The sequence below is a fragment of the Mus caroli genome, unplaced genomic scaffold (genome assembly GCF_978045245.1).
Source record: "Mus caroli unplaced genomic scaffold, Mus_caroli_1 scaffold_17, whole genome shotgun sequence".
Taxonomy (NCBI): Eukaryota; Metazoa; Chordata; class Mammalia; order Rodentia; family Muridae; genus Mus; species Mus caroli.
Window position 1 is genome coordinate 90,554,461 of NW_028227272.1, and position 20,794 is coordinate 90,575,254.

The window sequence follows — 20,794 nt, forward strand, 5'->3', positions numbered from 1 at the left end:
AGTCCAAAGCCTGCAAATGATTTCATATAAAAGTCTGTTTATTCCAACCTCAGTAAAGACACAGCCGGTACACCCTCCATAGGAGGGAACCATGTGACCCCGGGAGGTCAGGAAAAGGGGGCTAGCAAGCTACTCAGGATCTCAGCAGAAGCCTGGAGGATCCTCAGCTCCTCCATCCGCAAGGCTTCCACCAAGGAGAGCTGGCTTCTCAGTGACACTGTCCCTTCCTTCATGTCAGAAACCTGAAAGTTATTTTTAAATTTTTATTATAATAGAAATGTACGAGAAAATTTACCATGTAAAACTGCTTTGAGTCCCCACCCCCTCCCCCACGTGGTGTAACCACAGCTACAATTCACTCCAGGTTACTTGTTCCGTCAAAACAGAAACACTCCAAGGATGACCGTGTAGGGAATCACCTGCTCTGGGGAACCCCTGTGTGGACAGCACCTTTTGTATTTTTATTTTCACTTAGCATAAAAGTGCACTAAAATTTTTAATTTTAACAATCACATTTCTTATAATTTATTAAAACAAAAAAAAATTGCCGGGTGTGGTGGTGCACGCCTTTAATCCCAGCACTCAGGAGGCAGAGGCAGGCGGATTTCTGAGTTCAAGGCCAGCCTGGTCTACAAAGTGAGTTCCCGGACAGCCAGGGCTATACAGAGAAACCCTGTCTTGAAAAACCAAGGGCCGGGTGGTGGTGCACGCCTTTAATCCCAGCACTTGGGAGGCAGAGGCAGGAGGATTTCTGAGTTCAAGGCCAGCCTGGTCTACAAAGTGAGTGCCAGGACAGCCAGGGCTATACAGAGAAACCCTGTCTCAAAAAAAAAAAAAAAAAAAAAAGAAAAACCAAAATAAAATAAAATAAATTAAATTAAAACACACAGAGAAAAAAATAGTTGAAATGCTATTACTAAGAGACTAGGCAATGATTTCTACCTACTAAAGCATGAGGTTAAGAGTTAAGACTCAACCCAAGTGATGATCACTGGATAAAGAAATGGGTACAGTCCAAAGCAGAACCAAGGCCTAGTGACCGAACTCGGGTCGGGGGCACAAGCCTAGGTGTCAGGCCCTGGGTTCCAATGCCAATGTCATAAAAACGGGGCGGGGATCAGGAGACCCTATGTGTGACATTAGGAACAAGCCAGGAGGACACAAAGTTAAATGAAATAGGCCAGAGCCTCTGTGTTCTACTTAGGACAGCAAAAAGAATGGCCGACAGCACGTGAATGGAGGCGAGACTGTGGAGATGTCCATAAACACACAGAGGGGAGCGAGCTCTCTGGACAGCAACACGTGAGCAGAGTTAGGAACAAGGCACCATGTTCATCACACAGACGATGAGAGCTCTCAGCACAGAAAGCCAGGTGGACAATGCTGTGCTTGGTGAAGCCATTCCACAGGTATGCGTGTATCAAGCACTGCTGTGCACTGTACACTACATATAAAACTTGCAGTGGGATGTACTGGCCACGCATGCACACGCAGAGGCCAGAGGAAGATGCTGGGCACCAGCTCCTATTGCTGTGAGTCGAGGTCTCTCACTTAACCTGGAACTCACCGCTTGGACCAGGCCAGATGGCCAGCGTGCCTTCTTAATTCTCCTGGTTCTACCTACATCCATCGGTCTCTGCCTATCCCCACCCCAGGCCCAAGGAAAACAGGCTACCATCCCAGCTTGCATGCCGGTGCTGGGGTCCCCCCATTGCACAGCAAGCGCGTCACCATCAGGCCAGCTTCCCAGCCCCATTTACTTAACTTGTAAAATGTAAACCTGTTAACACAGCCACATTTGTTCATCAGGGACTCTCAGGACTTCCCTAACAGCATGCATGATAAGCAACCTCAGGACTGAAACCTTGGGCCCACACCTTGCGCAGCACAGCCTGCGTCTCCTCGATGATGTCAGAGCATATTTTCTGGGCCACGCCCAAGCTTGTCTTCTCGTTTGTATCGGAGATGACTTCGCCAAGGAGCACCTTTTTCCAGGATGTGCTAGAGCAGAAATGTTCAATAAAGTCATTTCAGCACTCACTCTGCAAGATGACACACAGCAAGCCCGTTCTTCCTGAGCACAGTGAAGCTCGGCTCCTAACCCGTGAACATCATTCAGCTCCTGAGTGGAAGCCACCAGCACAGAGGAAGAAAGAGGAGCCGAGAGTAAATCAAGGGCCAGCTAGTCTGTCGGCTCCTGGCCAGCAGAGACTGGATTCTATTTTCACAGCAATCCTGGGTCTGGTGGACAAGTCACTGAAGTCACACCCACCAGCCACAGGGGCTCAAGAGGCAGAAACACAGAACCAGAAGGCCAGGCTCTGGCAAATGGCCACAAGACTCAGCAGCTGCGGCACTGTGTTCTCCTTTAAGGGAAAGTTTTTCCTAAAAGGTGACAGCCAAGAACACAGCTCACTGCCACACGCCCTCCAAATGGAAGGAGTCTGCAGCCAGGCCATTCTCTACACCCAGGTGAGTCAGTCACTCACGGTGCCTTGGCTTGCAGAGGTGAAGGCTTTGAGAGAAGACAAAGCCCATCCATGCTCTGCAGTCTAACGACCACAGGGCTGTCAAGACAGCAGCCAGGGAGCAAAAGATTTCGAAGCAAGAAGGGGATCAATGCTAAGACCCTCTACTTGGAAGAAAGGATGGAGGAGCCACTGGAGGCAGGAAATCTGGCTGTGCACGAAGTGGCTTAGAAGCAGGAGGTTGGACGGCTGCTGAATATGCAAATCGAGAGTGCACAGGCAGACAGACACCCGCAACAGGTCCCTTCAGGTAACAGGCGAACAATCCACTTGAAAGCCCATAGCTCAAAAGTCAGGGTGTGACTTATCACCCAAGAAAGCCAAGGGTCACAGTGTTCTTCAGTGTGTCATCTATAATGCATATCTAATTTAATCTTCATAATTCCCTACAAATAAAACCAACCATTCCTTTCAAAGACAACGAAACCGGAAGGTAAGGTCCTAGTCACAAGGCAACGCAGAGAGGCAAAGATGGCGACACACTGCCATCAGCTAGAGCCCGCCGTGTCACTCACATGAGTGAACCTAAGGGAAAATTAATCTGGGGGGACCTCTGCAAGCAGTGGCTGCTGTAGCCTGAAAAGGATGCGCACACACCTCTTTCCCACAGGGTCCATACGGAGCACGAGAAGTGAACAGTGAGTGACTGGGAGAGCCGGACAAAGGGAAGAGGAAGACAAGAACTGTGAGGAGCCACGCCCTCCCTGCCCTTGTGCTGTGCGACAGGCTGACCACAGACCTTCCTGGGCTCTCTAGGGAATGACTCAAGGAAGGAGGCACAGTATGCTCTTCTGTCATGGGCAAATCTTTTTTAAAACTCTAATTTCCTTGTAAGTGACCCTGCCTGGTGCAAATCTGTGCTGTCCAAGAGTCAGCTACTGGTATTAAGACCGTGGAGAAACTTTGCTTCTAACTCCCCAGAGGCAATGGTGAGAGATGCTGTAAGGACAGCAGGCATCACGAGTGAGTGCCGTGGTGCCGGGGCTGTCCATACACACGGCTGGACACTTGCCCAGCATCCGAGCAGCAGCAGGGTGGAAGCTGCTGTCCTAACCAGCCCTGCGCCTGGAGAAGTCCCTGTGCCGAGCGACAGGCAGCTCTGGGGTGTGGCTGGCAGCCCTAACCCCTTAGAAAGGGTGAGGAGCCTGAGCAAGATGAACGTCTACACTGGGTTCTTCTACCTGGCTCCTTTCACGAAAAAGGCCTTCAGCGGGGCTGGTTAGGACACAGTTAGAGAGGGTGGTGGTTAGGAGCTTGCTTACCACAGGAAAAGCCACCCACTCGCAGATGTGCCCCTGAACAGCGTCAGCGCTGACAGTACTCAGTCACTCAGAATAGTAAGCACAGGTCACCAGAGGTCACCTGGACAGAGGGGCAAGTTCTCAGAGCCACGCACTCTGGAAGGCTAAGGCCACTCAAAGCAGCGGAGCACAGTCCACTCCTTCCCTCTAAACTCAAGCCTCCCAAACCCCTCCATTTCACCAGAAGTAGGCACAGCTTGTACGTAATGCAGGGGAGACTTACAAGCGCTCGGCTTCCAGACACAGCAACTTGAGAGCCGTGAGTAGCCTCCAGGACGGCCCATCCCATCCAAACGTCAGATTTCTACAAAAGAGAAGCAGGCAACACCAAATGTGTCACGTAGAAACGACTCCGTGGCAAGCACCTAAGGAAGCTAGCAGTGGCTTTGAACAAGTACAATGCTAGGTCACCTCCACACAGAGGCGAGAAAATCAGGCTGCGGCTACTACGAATGAAGCTGGGTAACACCAGTCTCTGTGTGGTTCACTCCACACAAACGGAATCTGCTCTGACTGTTCTGAGCTGTGCTGGTAGTTGCTGTCATCTTTACACAAGCTAGAGTCACCAGAAAGAAGAGAGCCTCAGCTGAGGAACTGCCTCCCTAAGATCCAGCTGCAGAGCATCTTCTTAACTAGTGAACAATGGCGCAGGGCCCTGCCCACTGTGGGTGGAGTCATCCCTGGGCAGGTGGTCCTGGGCTCTATAAGCAAGCAGGAGGAGCAAGCCGTGAGGAACAAAACAGTAAGTAGCTGTCTTAGTCAGGATTTCTACTTCTGCACTAACATCATGACCAAGAAGCAAGTTGGGGAGGAAAGGGTTTATTCAGCTTACACTTCCACATTGCTGTTCATCACCAAAGGAAGTCAGGACTGGAACTCAAGCAGGTCAGGAAGCAGGAGCTGATACAGAGGCCATGGAGGGATGTTCCTTACTGGCTTGCCTCCCCTGGCTTGCTCAGCCTACTCTCTTATAGAACCCAAGACTACCAGCCCAGAGATGGTCCCACCCACAAGGGGCCTTTCCCCCTTGCTCACTAATGGAGAAAATGCCTTACAGCTGGATCTCATGGAGGCATTTCCTCAACTGAAGCTCCTTTCTCTGTGATAACTCCAGCTGTGTCAAGTTGACACACACCCAGCCAGTGCAGCAGCACCCTCCATGGCCTCTGCATCAGCTCCTGCCTCCAGGCTTCTGCCGTGCTTGAGTTCCTGCGATGTGGAAGTGTAAGCCAAATGAACCCTTTCCTCCCAGACTTGCTTTTGGTCATGGTGTGTGTCTTAGTCAGGGTTTCTATTCCTGCACAAACATCATGACCAAGAAGCAAGTTGGGGAGGAAAGGGTTTATTCAGCTTACACTTCCATACTGCTGTTCATCACCCAAGGAAGTCAGGACTGGAACTCAAGCAGGTCAGAAAGCAGGAGCTGATGCAGAGGCCATGGAGGGATGTTCTTTACTGGCTTGCCTCGCCTGGCTTCCTCAGCCTACTCTCTTATAGAACCCAAGACTACCAGCCCAGGGATGGTCCCACCCACAAGGGGCCTTTCCCCCTTGATCACTAATGGAGAAAATGCCTTACAGTTGGATCTCACGGAGGCATTTCCTCAACTGAAGCGCCTGTCTCTGTGATAACTCCAGCTGTGTCAAGTTGACACAAAAATAGCCAGTACAGTGTGTCATCACGCACTAGTAACCCTAGCTAAGACAAGGCTAAAAGCCATTTCCAATCAATTTCAGCCAGACACTGAACTTGGTCACGGGACCACAGCAAGAGGCCTGGTAACTACATCACACATTTACAGTGAGATGAACACAGAGACCCTGGTCATCTCGGAGAGCAAACAGCCACTGTCGCTGTGTACCCAAAAAACCTGATTTTATCCAGAAAAGAAGACGTGAAAGAGCTGGGGATCTGGTGTAGGTCACCGTCCCTGATGTTCTGCTAGGGACCAGCATAGCCTGTGATAGCGCAGCTCCACCCCACCTGACCCTGGGTCACGGACAGGATTGTTTCAAGCTTGACTCTCACCCCTTGAGTGCCTAAGACAACAAGCCCAACTTACTACAGTCTAAGAGCTTAATAAACACCCACCTGACAGCCAACACAGAGGCAGGAGGGTCACACTTACAGAAACCAGAGCCAGGAGTATTCCCATGGGAACTCCCTGAAGGGATAATTTCCAGACAGAAAAGCACTTACCCTGTAAAGCCATGATCCTTCAAAATGGCTGTCTTCCTGTGGACGTGCTTATCTGCTGCAGGGAGGAACTTAACCAGCATCTCTACATTAGAGAGGAGCATCAGAGACTTAGGATGTGATTCAGATAAAGCACGTGTCCCTCTCCCTCCCATCAGCCACCCACAAGAGTGTCTGCCAAGTCACACCAAGTGTCCTCTTTAGGACAGCTCGCTGAGAGCCCGGCTCCCTGAAGAGCTGTGAGCTTTCCAAGGCGGAGGACAGAAGCACAGAAGCGAGGCTCAGGCTGCCCCTAAGCACACAACAGCCTAAGAGGAAGCCGCCAGAGGGTTAGCCCTGCTGGGGACCAGCCAGGAACAGGCTGCCTCAGCACACGCAGGATGGCAATACTGCCTTACACCTGATTCAAAGCAGTCCACACAGCAGTGACCACAGCCTCAGCCTGAACTGTGAAGACTGGAGGACGTTTTGAAGGAGAGAGAAAGCAATGGCTCTTTTGTTTTTTGAGGTGATAGAAGACTTCCATTCTGTGTTTTAAAAAGAAAGAAAAGCAGGGATTTGGGGGTTAACTCTGACAGAAGCAAGCCTTCCCTTTCCTTCAGAGAGGGCCTGCACATGCCAGACCAGTTAGGCCACTGAGCCAACCCCTGAGCCCTACTCCATGTTAAACATAATGCTTGTTCCATGTGTTTACACGGTGCACTGGCTGGTGTGTGTCAACTTGACACAGCTGGAGTCATCACAGAGAAGGGAGCTCCAGTTGAGGAGATGCCTCCATGAGATCCAGCTGTAAGGCATTTTCTCAATTAGTGATCAAGGGGGAAAGGCCCCTTGTGAGTGGGACCATCCCTGGGCTGGTAGTCTTGGTTCTATAAGACAGCAGGCTGAGCAAGCCAGGAGAAGCAAGCCAGTAAGTAACATCCCTCCATGGCCTCTGCACCAGCTCCTGCTTCCTGACCTGCTTGAGTTCCAGTCCCGACTTCCTTTGGTGATGAACAGCAGTGTGGAAGTGTAAGCTGAATAAACCCTTTCCTCCCCAACTTGCTTCTTGGTCATGATGTTTGTGCAGGAATAGAAACCCTGACTAAGACACACAGCAGCTGCTTACAGTCAGAGCCACTGCAAGGCAACTACAAGGACTCAGAACAGGCCAATCTCAAAGCCGGCCGGCTTCCTAACTCACTGGACAAGTCCCCACTCACACTTTTCTTTACAGAGAAATCACTGCATGCATTTATCATGTGTTGTCAGTATACCACATACATACGGAAGGCCAGAGGGCAAATTACCAGACCCAGTTCTCTCCTTCCACCCTGGACGTCCTGAGGCCTGAACTCGGGTCACCAAGCTTTATGGCAAGCCCCTCCACCCACTGGCCCGTCCCATCTCGCTGCCCCAGCTCTGGCTCTTGTGTCTCTAATCTAAGAAGCATACTTGATATTCTGCCTTACGAAGGCAGACAGTCTCCCCTGAGAGTTACTATACTCGCCCCAGCCTACACAAATGAACATAAGCCAGGCAGTGAAGCCTCTGGCGGCTTGCTCAGGGCTTAGCTGCTTCTACATGAGTGCTGAGTAAGTTTCCACTCATGACAGGCTTACTCCCTCTGCAGCAACAATGACGCCTCAGAACAAAGATGCCTGTTTCCTCCCAGCCGTGACAGTCACACTCATCAGCTAAGCAACTCTCTTCCCACTCCACTGTCCTGGTTCATCACCCGGATGAACCGATCAATCAGTATCAATCAGTCGTGCTAATTTTACTTCAACAAAGAAATTCCAATCAGGAAGAGCAGGCGGGCTCTGCCTGAGAAAACTGAATGTTGCCTAGGACAGCTCTTTCCATTAGAACAGGAAATAACCATTATCAGCCAGTCCAACCTGCCGAGACAGGAACGCAGGCGTGAGGATTGCGGACGGAGACAAAGCCATACTCCAGGAGCAGCCTCTGGTTGTCATGGGGGCCGTAGCAGATGAACACCTCCTGGTGCTTCCTACAGCGCGAGGCTGTTCTTATCTCATAGCACCTGGTTTTCTCGTTGAACGCTGCTCTTACCTACAGGAGAAAGGTGTGAGAGTCCTCTTTTTAACACAGGTCGAAAGGCTCACCAAGCCACCATGGTGATTTCAGTACGAGGCAGTGTGGTGCACTCGGCAGTGAGACTCCCACGGACAGAGAATCGGACTCCTGCACTTCAGCCTGTTCCCTCCTCCATCTCACCGGTACCCAGGTGAGGGAGGAACTCCAGGCATGGACTCTGAAAATGGCCAAGCGTGACATCTGATGAGAGCTGCCTAAGGGAAGAAACTATGGCAGTACTAAGACTGTTGCTAGCAGTTGCAACGGCTTCACCAACTGTGGTCTTGATCATTGGTTGTAATTTGTTTATAGTTCTTTAAGGTAAGAAAGGTCTTTTGTAGCTCAGGACCCTCAGGCTCCCACCAACTATAGCTGAGGCTTTCTATGGTCATCTATAGAATCACCAAAGTCCACAAATGTCCACAAATAACAATAAAATCCAAGTGAGGCTGCTGGAGAATGACTGAGTCCCTGTGTCCAGCCTCACATGCTCTGTGTGCCCAGTGTCACTGCCTGGGATCAGGGAAAGGCCGTGCTCAGCACAGGGCCCGCAGGCCTGGAGGGCAGCGCAGTGCTGCAGAAGCTCAGCAGACATTTGCTAGAATGACGTCAGGGCAGCATGAAGGTGGTGGCCCGGCACATCCACCTGAAGCAGGCTACACCTCCACTACCATTCCATCCTTGACTCAGAACCCTTGTCCCTACATGGCAGGTTTCTGTAACCGCAGGACCCGTCTCCATGCCGGTCTCTCACCTGGACATGTGGGCTGTGATTCAGCAAGTCCAGGAACGGAGCAAGCGCACACGTGTCCGGCTCTGCGGAAAGGCACTCCTGCCTCCTGGACCTCAGGTACACAGCCCTGGTGTTCACCGTGCACCAGGCCCACAGGAAGGCTCGGTAGCTGAAAACGCTATCCACGGGCTCTGCAAACAGAGGCTGCAGGGTAGAGAAGAAGCCTCTAGCAGAGGCAAACAGGTCCTGCACTCGGGCTCTCTGCTCTTCCGCCTTCTCCTTTAAAGGGCTGGGAAGAAGATCTACCACTTCCGGCTCCAAACACACCGGGCAGGTGTATGACTTGGGTAAAATATCCAGGTAAGACTTCCAGAGGGACTGACGGCCGGCATGCTTTTCCGAGACTAAGAAAGTACACAAGGCCAGCAGAGGAGACACAGGAGGCTTCCACCTGGTGAAACGAGGAGACAGATGGAAGGAGTTAAAGTGTGGACTCACACAGTGTCGTCTGACTCAGAGGGGCTGTGTTCAAACTGTCAACTCTCCAAGACACGGGCATCTTTCCTAGGGCCGTGCCTCTCCAGAGCCGCCACTGCCGTGACTAGTAGGTAAGATTCACTCCGGTTTAGAAAAACAACACCTTGTTTCCAGCCTGGTTCTCCTGCTGAAGGCTTCTGAGTTTCACCGTGTAAAGATAAATAACACAGGGGTACAGAGGGTAGAAGGATAGAGAGCCACGACATCCAACACAGTGAATGCTGGCTCAAGCAACTATTTCAATTTAAACTACTTATAGTTAAGTAGTGCTTAAGACTCATTCTTTGCCGGGTATGGTGGTGCACGCCTTTAATCCCAGCACTCAGGAGGCAGAGGCAGGCGGATTTCTGAGTTCGAGGCCAGCCTGGTCTACAGAGTGAGTTCCAGCACAGCCAGGGCTATACAGAGAAACCCTGTCTCGAAAAGCCAAAAAAAAAAAATGATTCTTTAGTAACACAAGGCACACTCACACTCCAGTCACTCCACAGGCATCTGTGGCTCCTGGACAGTACAGAACAAAGCATCCCCACCTTTGCTGGGGGTTCTACTGGACGGCACCACCAAGACAGAACTGTGGAATCCGAAACTCCCAGGTTCTAATACAAATCATGTAGCTGCTGAATAATTACTCATAATTCAGTCCCTAAGGCACAAACAGACTCCGAAACATTACCGTTACTCTTCAAAGCCCAAATTCCCATGTTACCACACATTGTGCTGCGATCTGAGTGACTCAGAGAATAAGGGCCAGAGAGCATCTTCACTTTGCACAGGCATATAGAGAGCCGGGGAAGGGGCCTATAGAGAGCCGGGGGTAACGGGGTTCATAGAGAGCAGGTGGAGGGGTATCCACTTGGGTTAAAGGTCAGCACCATCTTTGAACCCAACGTAGAAATAATTTCTGCTGAGGCTCTCCCTCCTCTGACTTCAGGGATGCTCTGAAAGCAAGGCTCACCATCACATGCCCAGGACGTGGCTCTCAACCTACAGCACCTACCCTCCTCTGTTCCTAACTAAAGCTCTGCCCTAATGTCAAATCTGTTCAAAGGTGAAGACGCCAAGCTGGTAGAACAGGGTGAACCTGGGACAGTGGCCTAGCGGCTGCCAAGCTTTCTAGGGTAGAAGGAAACAGCCACACCGTTGTCACGTACACCATCCCACCCCATGCTCACTTTCTAGTAAATAGGGGACAGGATTCGCACCACATCCTAGGCAGCCTAGAAAACCTTAGAAACACAGTTCACATTGAACTAAGAGCAACCCTGGAAGAGAATAGACTTTCAATCGTACTGAGTATTTCTCGGCTAGCCGAGAGCTGGGTCCTCACGCCCTGCACTGCCGGCGGGCGGGCTGTGAGCAGCACTGGCAGACACCAGCTGCAAGGTATGGTCACTTACTTCTTAATGTAGGGCCCTACGGAGCTTCGAATCACAGTGTCCGTGGTGAGCAGGCAGCTCTCAGGCAGTGAGATCATCACCCGGCCCTCCTTGCCAAAGAGAAAGTAGAGTTTAGGAAGAACACTGGGGAAGTAAAACCTCTGCTTTACCAGGACAAGCAGTGAGGATGAGCATGGGCTTCAAGATCAGCTCTGGTTAACAAAAGACCAGCATCGTGGAGATCAGATCTTCTGGGGGCACTTCCTCGGGGTCAGCACACAGAGGCTGGGGTCCAGTGGGGGAGCCGAGGCTGCACATCAACAGGGTAAGCAACGTTTACCTAAGTGTCTGAAGGAACAGCTAACTTGGCACTGAGACCCAGAAGAGGCCGCTGGTGAAGGTGCAGCCTCTGTTGCAATGGAAATGCCAGGGTTGAAGGGCCATGGAAAGAAACAGGTTTGGCACTGTCAGAGACCAGGAGAGGACACTGGTGAATGTACAGCCTCAACTGCAGAGGAGATCCCAGTATCCTGGAGATGCCAGGACCATGAGGTGACCACAAGGGACCGCAGCCCTCACCCTGTGGAACCTTGGCTGGACCGGGAGCTTGTGGTCATCTCACCTGCTGTGGCGCTCTGGTACCCACTGTGAGGCTGAACACCAAGGCCAGAGCCCTGCACTCAAGGGGAAGAGCAGGTAAGGCCAAGAGGCAGCCAGGAACAGGAGCACTCACATGGAGGTGGCATCTTAAGCAGACCTCAAACTTGTAAAGTGTCTGAACTTCTTCAAGGCTGGGAATGTGGCACTACAGTTTATACCGTGGCATTACCATGAGATCTTGGAGGTAAACAGGCAAGGAGAGTTATGGTTTAATCGTGACATATTTTTGTGTAAGGCTGATAAAGGGTTCAACTATACTGGTTAATTTTTGTCAGCTTAAAACAAACAAGAGTTACACGGGCCAAGGAGGCCTGAATTGAGAGACTGCCTCCATCTGACTGACTTGTGGGCATATGGGTGGGACACATCCTACTGTGGGTGATGCCACCCTGGACAGCTTGTACCAGAAAGCAGGCTGAGCAAGTCATGAAAACCAAGACCCTAGGGAACAGCATTCTTCCATGGTGTCTGATTCAGTTCCTGCCGTCAGGTTCCAGCCAATCGCTGCTGCCCTGACTTCCCTATGTGATGGGCCATAACTCACCCCTCCTCAAGCTGCTTTTGACAAGTCTTCTAGCACAACAGAGAAAAGACTTGAACAGGCTCATTATAGTATCTATAACTATAATATATATCAAACTATACATTAAAGACCTACATACATCTCTCCACATACAGCACACATCTCTACTTTCAAACAGTTTCATAAAAACACATATTTCAAAGTACACGTGGTAGGTGACACGACATGCAACAGCACCCCAAAGGTGAAGGAAGGAAGACTGAGAGCTTGAGGCTAGCCTGAGCTACATACTGAATTCCAGGCCAGTCTGGGCTACATACAAAAATAAAACCCTGTCTCAAAAAAAAAAAAAAAAAAAAAAAGGTGATGGGAGGAGAGGAAAGAGCCAAGCCATGGTCAATGTCCACTTCATGCTCTAAGCACATTGGCACACATGCTGTGTGCAGGACAGCTGTAATTCACCTCCCATGCACTGCTTTGGAGCAAAGTCAGTTAGAGAGCTTGCCTTACAAGCCTGGAGTCCTGAGTTCAGATCCTGGAGTCCCCAGAACTCACGTGAGCGTGGAAGGAGAGAACCAACAACACCCAGTTGCCCTCTGACCTGCACATATGCAGTGGCACGTCACAAAACCACACGCTAATAGTTTACTTTAAAGATGATTCACCTAATAAAAAGTAGAAATACCACACACTAGCATGACACCGCTCACTAGTACTGAATACTTCCAAGTAGTAAATATGATAAATAAAAACCAAGTAGCATTATAAAATCACAGCACAGAAATGCATTCTTTTGGCTAAGCATACATACAAGACTAAGTTTAAACAAATTAAGTTAAGGAATTTAAAAATCAACTTAGGGGCTAGGCTGTAGCTCTGTGGTGCAATGTGTGCTGCCTGTGGGTAAGACCTTGGGTACAAACATCAGAATAAAAACTTTGTTGAAAATTAATTGTATGTGATTTTAAAATAAAGAAATTAATTTGTAACTTTTAAGAACATTGTATACTGGTTAATGTTTTAAAATAGCACAGAAAAAAACAAAAACGGATCCACGGAGATGACCTCTATCACGGACGCCACTCTCCAGGAGGGAAACCAGCTGGAGGACTGGAGCCAGGCTCTGGTCCAGGCTCCAGGGCCTCCTGACATCGTGTTTCCACTCTGACAAGAGCAGCTACTGCTGACATCCCTCATACAATCTAGGCTCCAATGTCTGCTACACAGCAAACTCAAGTTTCCAGGTCATAATCCTAACCAAATACACCCAGTTGGTAAGTGAGAAATGGCTACAGATTTGATTTAGTTGATGTGAGCGAACTCCGTATGCACGTACGCACGCATGCGCGCGCGCGCGCGCGCGCGCGCACACACACACACACACACACACACACCAAGCCCAGCATCCATCTTGGGCCTCAAGGATAAAGACAAAGTCCTCACCTGCAATGACACTTTGCTCATCAGCCCTCTTCCTGTTCCTAGAAAGAAAACATGGAGTAAATCCTACTACACCTTGCAGATCCTGGAGAGCCCTTACACACTCAACAGTGTCTCTCAGCCTCTCCCTCCCAGGGAAGAAGGGAGCTAAAAAGCTATTCTGGAGAATGACCCGGCCTCTCTGTGACTCTGGGCTCGGCCATGCCCTAAGGGCCTTGACACAGGGCGATGCTTATACTGCTCTCCCGGTGGCTTCTGGAGAACTCCATGTGCTAACCTAGGAACGGAACTTAGTGCCCATCCTTTGGCACAAGAAAACACAAAGTGAAAGGTCCTGTCCTTGGCTGGCAATGCAGGTCACTCTCACAAACCAGCAGAGACCTCGACCTTCCTGTGAATGGCGTCAGAAATGAAACGGGTGCTGGTCCTGACAAACGGAGCCAGGGGAGGGGAGACTCTTCATATTAACTGTCTTCCAACAGGAACCAGCACTTTACACAGACACACTCACGAGAGGATGCCTGCCCAGCACCAGACTCAGGCTCATCCTCTTGTCCTGGGGACAGCACCAGAGCAATGGTGCACGCCTTCCACGTCACCTTCCACATCACCTTTAAAAGCTCTGCCTCCCTAACCGCATCCATACTTCACTCTGCCAGACACTCTGCCCCTATCATACCCTCTTGATGTTCAGCCTGGTGGCTCAGTCACCTCGTGTGACTCACTCACATGGCCATTCTCTGGTGCATGCCAGAGACACGCTCGGGAAGTCATTTACCTTGGGAGCTTTAAGAAGTTAATCTATTCCAAATGAAGCTCCCTAGTGGCCAGAGGGATGAGCCAACAGCATATGTTTTTAAAGCTATGAGTCTATGCAGCATGCCCTGTTGTGATACCTTGGTGTGTTCTGTAGTTACCTCAACCCACCTGTGGCCTTGCCCAAGCTCTAAGAAACTGGTTCCCAACTAATGTCAAATTATGTTAATGTCTTCCCCCACGAGAGGCTATCAAATTCCAGAGGAAAATGTAAACCTGCCTCAGTTCGGATGACTGGAAGCCCACAAAGCTGCAGCTCCCTGAGAGAAACCCAAATGACCTAAGGGACAAGACAGCATTTGCTGAGGCCCCCAGCAAGGGTTCCTGTCCTGGAGCCACACAAGCTACAGAAAAAGTCACTCCAGTGGTTAGCTGGAACCTGCCTCACCCTCAGAAATCTACTTACGCACTGGGCCTGAGACAAGCCCATCTATGGCCATGATCCCCCAAACCCTACAGCCTCCAGGGACGGGGTGGAGCATCCATCCGATGGAGCATACGATCAGCACGCAGCTAGCATGCAGCACTGTGCATGTGAGGACTTGGGCGAGGTCTTTCCCTCAGGCCGGGGTTCCAGGAGACCCAAACTTCTGCTAAGCTGATAACTAACGCAGGCTGTGTTAACTTCAAGGCTGACCACTTGGGACTCATCCCTGGGAGAGACACAGTCTCCTCCCAGCAGCCTTCAGCTGCCTGTAGCTCTTGTCCAGGGGTGGGACCCACAACGTTTTGCCTGTTCCGTTTTAACATGTACATTGCCATCGCTGTTGTTCCAGTCTTGTTAGACTAGGAAAGACTAGTCTTTCCCTAACCCTAACCCTAACCCTAACCCTAACCCTAACCCTAACCCTAACCCTACCCTAGTCTAGGAGAGACTTTTCCCGCAGACACCCTGGTCTACTGTTCCTACTTGCCGCCTTCTTCTTCTTCAGGGACACCGACACTCCGATGTAGATAGATGTCCCTGTTGGGATTAGGCTGCCATGATCTGTCAATCTCTACACTGTGTCCAGCTGCGGTGCTCTGTGGTGGTTTGCTGTGAGGAGTGGCCTCTTCCATGAAGGCGGCAGTACACTTACATCTGAGGATTTGAAGCTGGGCACCTCAGATGAGAAGAACACTGTTTATCTTTCTGGGTCCGGGTTACCTCACACAACAGGGTCTTTTCAGGCTCATCCATTTACCTGCAAAGCTCATGCTCTCATTTCCCTTCAAAGCTGAGTAGAATCCCTCTGTGCACACATCCACACTTCACTGCTGAAGGACATTAGGTTGTTTCCGTTCCCTGGCTACCGTGACAGAGCAGGAGTGAAGATGGCTGAGTCCTGTTCTGTTGAGTCCTTCGGACATATGCCAAGTGCTACAGTGCAGTTGTGTGGTGGATTCGTTTTTAGCTTTCTGAGGGTTCTCTGTGCTGCTCTCCAGAGAGGCCGACTGGGCTGCACTCCCACCAGCAGTACACAGGGGAGCCTGCTTCTCCTCAAGGTCACCAGCAGCCCTGGCCAGGTGCTTTGCTGACAGTGGCCATCTGACTGGGATGAGATGAAATCTCAACAATGTTCTCAACTTGCTGTTCCGCCGATGAAGATGAGCACTTTTGAAGGTTTGTTTACGATGCTTGGGTTGGGGTCGCTGGTCCTGCCAGTCGTGTGGGCTCTTTACAGATGGCTCAAAGGATGCCCCTCCCCTCCCCATCCCATGCCCTGGGTGCTTACGACTTTGTCTTTCCCTCATTATTTTCCCTTTTTATTGTTTTATTTATTTATGAGACAAGGTCTCCTTACATAGCCCTGGCTTACCTACACACCCGGTCCATAGCTTCATCTTATTTTATCTTTCTCCTTCTTTACATCTTTTTTTTTTCTCGTTGTCATTTCTTTCCATACACCACCTCTCTTTGGACAGATAAAATACACACACCAATAGTGACATAGGAAGCCCAATATACAGCAACAGATGTGTTTCCAGGAATGACACACCCGCCTTCCCCTTGACCCTCACCTGGAAAGCTGGCGGGTACTAAGTCTGTGTCTTCAAACTTCCTTTCTTTCAGCCATTTTCTTAGCTCTATAAATTCTGATCTGTAGCTCTCATTCACTGACCAGGAGAGAAAAGAACACAGCACAATTACCACCACTGGATCAGCAGGGCCAGCACTTCAAGGGTATAAACCTGATGAGGCAGAGCAGACAGGAAAACACAGGGGGAACAAGTCTCACTAAAAATGAAAACGATACAAGCTAAACAGAGAAGCCATTCACAAAACCATTACTTCAATGCACACACAAAAACATTTGATACAATCTATTTTCGGTCTGGTAAACATTACCAGCAAATGAAGACAGTTTCCTAACTTCCAAACCCAGAGTCATGTAACAGAAAACACAGGGTGATGTCAGGACAAAAGCAGGGTAGGGCAGGGTGGAGTGGGTGGGGCAGGGCAGGGGCTGGGGAACAGCCCAGGGCGACCCAGCACTACCATAGGACTACCACAGCAGCAGTGAAAGCTAAGTGACCTGCTCCTAAGATCAGAAGCAGGGCAAGGTATCGGAGATAATTAACCAGCATAATAGCGGAAATAATACAAAACATCAAATAGGAAGAAAAGCAAAATTATTTTCAGAAGATGTAAGTACAATCATGGACTATCTGAGAAGACCATGAAAACAGCTACTAAGCAACAAATGAGTTTAGCAAATAAGATATAAACAATACATTAAAAAATAATTTTATTTCCACATACTAGTAATAACCAAAAATTCAAATTCCAAAAGTGCTATTAATACAAAATTCTTCACAGATCCCTATATATACACACACACATATATATACACACATATACATATATACATATACATACATACACACATACACACACACATACGTATATATACACACACACATGGGATGGAGAGATGGCTCACTGGTTGAGAGCACTGACTGCCCTTCCAGAGACCCCCCCAAATTCAATCCCCAGCAACCACATGGCAGCTCACAACTGCCTGTAAGTACAATTCTAGGGGACCCAACACCCTCCCACAGGCATACACGCAGGTAAAACACCAACGTACATAAAATGAAAATAAATTTATGTAAAAAGTATGTAGTAAAAAAGCAATTAGAAATTAATATACCAATCTAATATAAAACACTAAAGGAGAAACAGAGAAACAAAAAGCAGATATTCAACACAGAGAAAACAAGACAAAAGAGGGCAGATGCAAAAAATCCATGAAAAGGCAGCATCCACCAGGCCGAGGACGAGACCAAAGTATTTCACACCATTGATCAGACACACATCTGATCATCTTCAGAGAGAGAGAGAGAGCAGAGCAAAGGGATAGACAGACAGGAGGAGGCAAAGGGATGGACAGACAGAAGCAGAGCCACAGAGAAGAAAGCAGAAGCAGTGCGTAAGGCACATTTCACCTCTCACAGCACGCAGGGACGCCATTAACAAGTGTTCCTCAGGAACAACAGCGCTCTGAGGAGCACGGCAAGCAGACCCTCCTCCACACAGGGCTTCCTCCCAGGAGCAGCAGCCTGTACCTGCTCTTGAGCCAGAGCTTCGCCGTCTCTTCCTGGCCCTCTCTGTTCTTCCTCTTCGTCTCTGCATGCTAACCCTGGAGCCTGTGTCGTGTTCAGCTGAGAATAACGAGAGGCTCAGCCCTCCCTTCCAGCTGGATGAGAACCACAGACCTGGGCACCTTTGAATATACAAATACTTATTTTGGTGAATGTCTTCGGGATTTTTTTTTAATATTTATTTTACATATATATGAGTACACTGTCGCTGTCTTCAGACACACCAGAAGAGGGCATCGGATCCCATTACAGATGGTTGTGAGCCACTATGTGGGTTGCTGGGAATTGAACTCAGGATCTCTGGAAGAGCAGTCAGTGTTCTTAAATGCCAAGCCATCTCTCCAGCCCTATGTTTTCATTCTTTAAGGGAAAAAAAAAAAAATCCTTTTCTTAAAAGCTTTGAACACCAAACCATTTTATCTAGTGCTCAATTGGGATCCCTGAAGTAACAAGTCCCAGTTATGAGGGGGAGTAGTTCTCAACCTGTGATTCACAACCCCTTTGGGGTCCTCTATTAAATATGCTTCATATCGGATATGCACACTATAATTCATAATGTAGCAAAAATACAGTTATGAAATAGCAGCAAAATTATTTTATGGCTGGGGTCACTATATCATCAGGAATTGTATTTAAGGATAGCAGCATCAGGAAGGTTGAGAACCACTGCTCTAAAAGGAGCAAAAAAAAAAACATCTGGAGGCCCTACCGACTAAAATCTCACAGCTGATTTTCTAGACATATCCTCTGGTGACTTTCACAGCTCAATGCTAGTGAACATTTAGTATAGTGTTACGTAGCTGTGCTTAAGAACACACAGGGACTGGAGACACAGCTCAGTGCACAGAAGAAAATGAAGGCAAAACATCTATGCACATAAAATAATAATACAAAAAATACACGGTCATTATGAAGCACCCATCAGTTCAGAAGTCTTAGAAAAAATAAATAAGCCCCACTCAGTGTAGAGTGGAGTTTTAGCTCTAAAGGTCAGAATGATTAAAATGGGCATTCGCAGTTGACTAAAGAGAGCACAAGACAGAGATGACCAGAAGACATAAAATGACTACTCCATTCCACATCTCAGAGGCCAAAAAGGAAAGATCCAGGAACAGACAAGAGTGTAGACCAACTGTAGAAACTAACAACAGAAACACAGGCAAGCGTCCTTGGAAGATACATGCTAACATTTAAAAAACGATACAAGAAATACTGAGTAAAACTAAAGTTGAAGAAAATTCAAATTTAAAAGATGGGGGGGGGGGGCAGCTGGAGAGATGGCTCTGTGGTTAAGAGTGCACGGGGCTCCTGCAGATCAGGGTTCAGTTCCTAGCACCCATATGTGTAACTCCACTGCCTGGGGATCCAATGTCCTCTTCTAGCCTCCCTATACACTGCAAGCGTGTGGTGCTCAGACATACCTGTAGGCAACATACATAAGATAAGATAAACCCCTTTGGGTCCTGCCTCTGGGTAAAAAGAATGGCAGGACTCTGTAACAAAACGCCCTAGAGAACATTATTTGAAAGCATTCTTTTTGTTTGTTTTTTTTGTTTTGTTTTGTTTTGTTTTGTTTGTTTTCGAGACAGGGTTTCTCTGTGTAGCCCTGGCTGTCCTGGAACTCACTCTGTAGACCAGGCTGACCTCGAACTCAGAAATCTGCCTGCCTCTGCCTCCCAAGTGCTGGGATTTAAGGCGTGCGCCACCACGTCCAGTATTCTTAACAGCCTTTTACTACTTCCATCCTGCCCTGTACCGTACAGACGAATACTAAAGTGACATCCATCTAACATGTGCCAAACCAGTGGAAATGATTTTAAAATCTACTCTAAAAATAAAGGAGGGCAGGAAAGGACCGCCCAGGCAGTTTAATCTACCTCGGCAGGAAGACTTGCTTTACGAGTCAGTCTGGAGCCAGACACCAGGTCCGTCCTGGAGCCCACGTGTGGTGCACAAGGACGCGCAGTTACACCGCAGCCCTGTCCCCTGCTTGCCACCGGGACCCCAGTGATGGCCACACGCCACAGCGCCGTCCTGGCTCGCAGCCCTGGACCGACCGGACATCAATCAACCCATGCCACCCGCACCAGCTAACCAACCCAGGCCGGCTGACCGCACACCACGCCTGCGCAGTAGTCGCTCTGGTCCTGACTTCCGGTCCGGGAGAGGTTCCACGCGCGCACTGGAAATTGGGGTCTGGAGCCACACAGAACTCAGAAAAGCCAACGGAACCCCGCTCCCGTTACCCAGGCAACGCTAGGCCCACCGGAAGTGCTCCTGCTTACCTTAGGAACCGCGGCGAAGCCGGTGTACGGACGCAGACGGCTCCCCCAGCTACGAAGAATGCGGCTGCGGTGCGGCGAGCCTACGCCTCTGCCGCGCGCATGCGCAACTCCCAAGCCTCCACTGCTATGCCATAACGCGATGAGCATAGCTGTTGACCCATGCTCCAAAGAGCCAACGGGAAGTCTTTCCTCACCGTGTCCTTTCTTCCTCCGACTTCCTGCCCCCTCCACCAGACTGGCTTACCTGATCCCCACCTTGCCCTGCCCCTCCAGCTGCCAGGACCCAGGCGGTCCATTATCCTAGACAGCCTGTCCCCGCCTTTCCTCTTATCCACAGTGAAGGCATTTCTGTCTTGTCCCAAAACTGTTACTGGAATTGTTAGGGTCAGAGTAAAAGTAAGAATTGGCTTATGGGAAGAAATAAGAGAGAGAGAATTTAGACGTCCTCAAACAGCGAGGAGCAAGCTTTATTCAAAGAAGTGGATTTTCTAGTTCTAGCTCTGCATGTCGCGATCCAAGCACAGGACTCTGTCACATAAAGACCAGAGGTCAGGAAAAGGCACATTTCGTGCTTTAAGCTGGAGGTTTTTTTGTAGCTAAGGATGTGGAAGGGAGAAAGGGAGCTAGCTAGGGACAGAATGAGAAAGTTAGCTGGGTTCTGACACTACAGCGCCTGTTGTCCGTTTTTGCAACCACTGAGATAGATATCTGATGTGTTAGAATGTCAGGTCGCCT

General features: G+C 49.4%; 1 protein-coding gene across 5 annotated transcripts; it reads right to left on the reverse strand.

The window, feature by feature from the left end:
* Positions 1-17: 17 nt before the first annotated feature.
* On the reverse strand, positions 18-20,246 carry Setd4 (SET domain containing 4). Of its 5 annotated transcripts, none has more exons than XM_085832198.1 (11): positions 20,060-20,246; positions 17,739-17,896; positions 16,191-16,286; positions 13,377-13,414; positions 10,772-10,857; positions 8,859-9,288; positions 7,906-8,080; positions 6,029-6,110; positions 4,053-4,133; positions 1,878-2,001; positions 18-242 (listed from the first exon to the last, which is right to left on the reverse strand). In XM_085832198.1, exons 2-11 carry the CDS (start codon positions 17,803-17,805, stop codon positions 108-110), a joined length of 1,314 nt encoding a protein of 437 aa, XP_085688324.1. In that variant the 5' UTR covers positions 17,806-17,896; positions 20,060-20,246; the 3' UTR covers positions 18-107. The 5 variants fall into 5 exon arrangements, with proteins under 5 accessions (XP_085688324.1, XP_021040632.1, XP_021040631.1 ...); XM_021184973.3 differs by having other exon boundaries at positions 10,772-10,860; positions 20,060-20,245; XM_021184972.3 differs by lacking the exon at positions 20,060-20,246 and adding an exon at positions 19,652-20,014 and having other exon boundaries at positions 10,772-10,860.
* Positions 20,247-20,794: the final 548 nt, after the last annotated feature.

Coding starts and splice junctions, on each gene's coding strand:
- Setd4 (XM_021184973.3), bottom strand. CDS start 17,805: ATGCAGAGACGAAGAGGAAGAACAGAGAGGGCCAGGAAGAGACGGCGA. Junction 9,289..10,771: donor GTAGGGCCCTACATTAAGAA/GTAAGTGACCAT, acceptor TCGTTTCACCAG/GTGGAAGCCTCCTGTGTCTC. Junction 8,081..8,858: donor ATCACAGCCCACATGTCCAG/GTGAGAGACCGG, acceptor TTTCTCCTGTAG/GTAAGAGCAGCGTTCAACGA.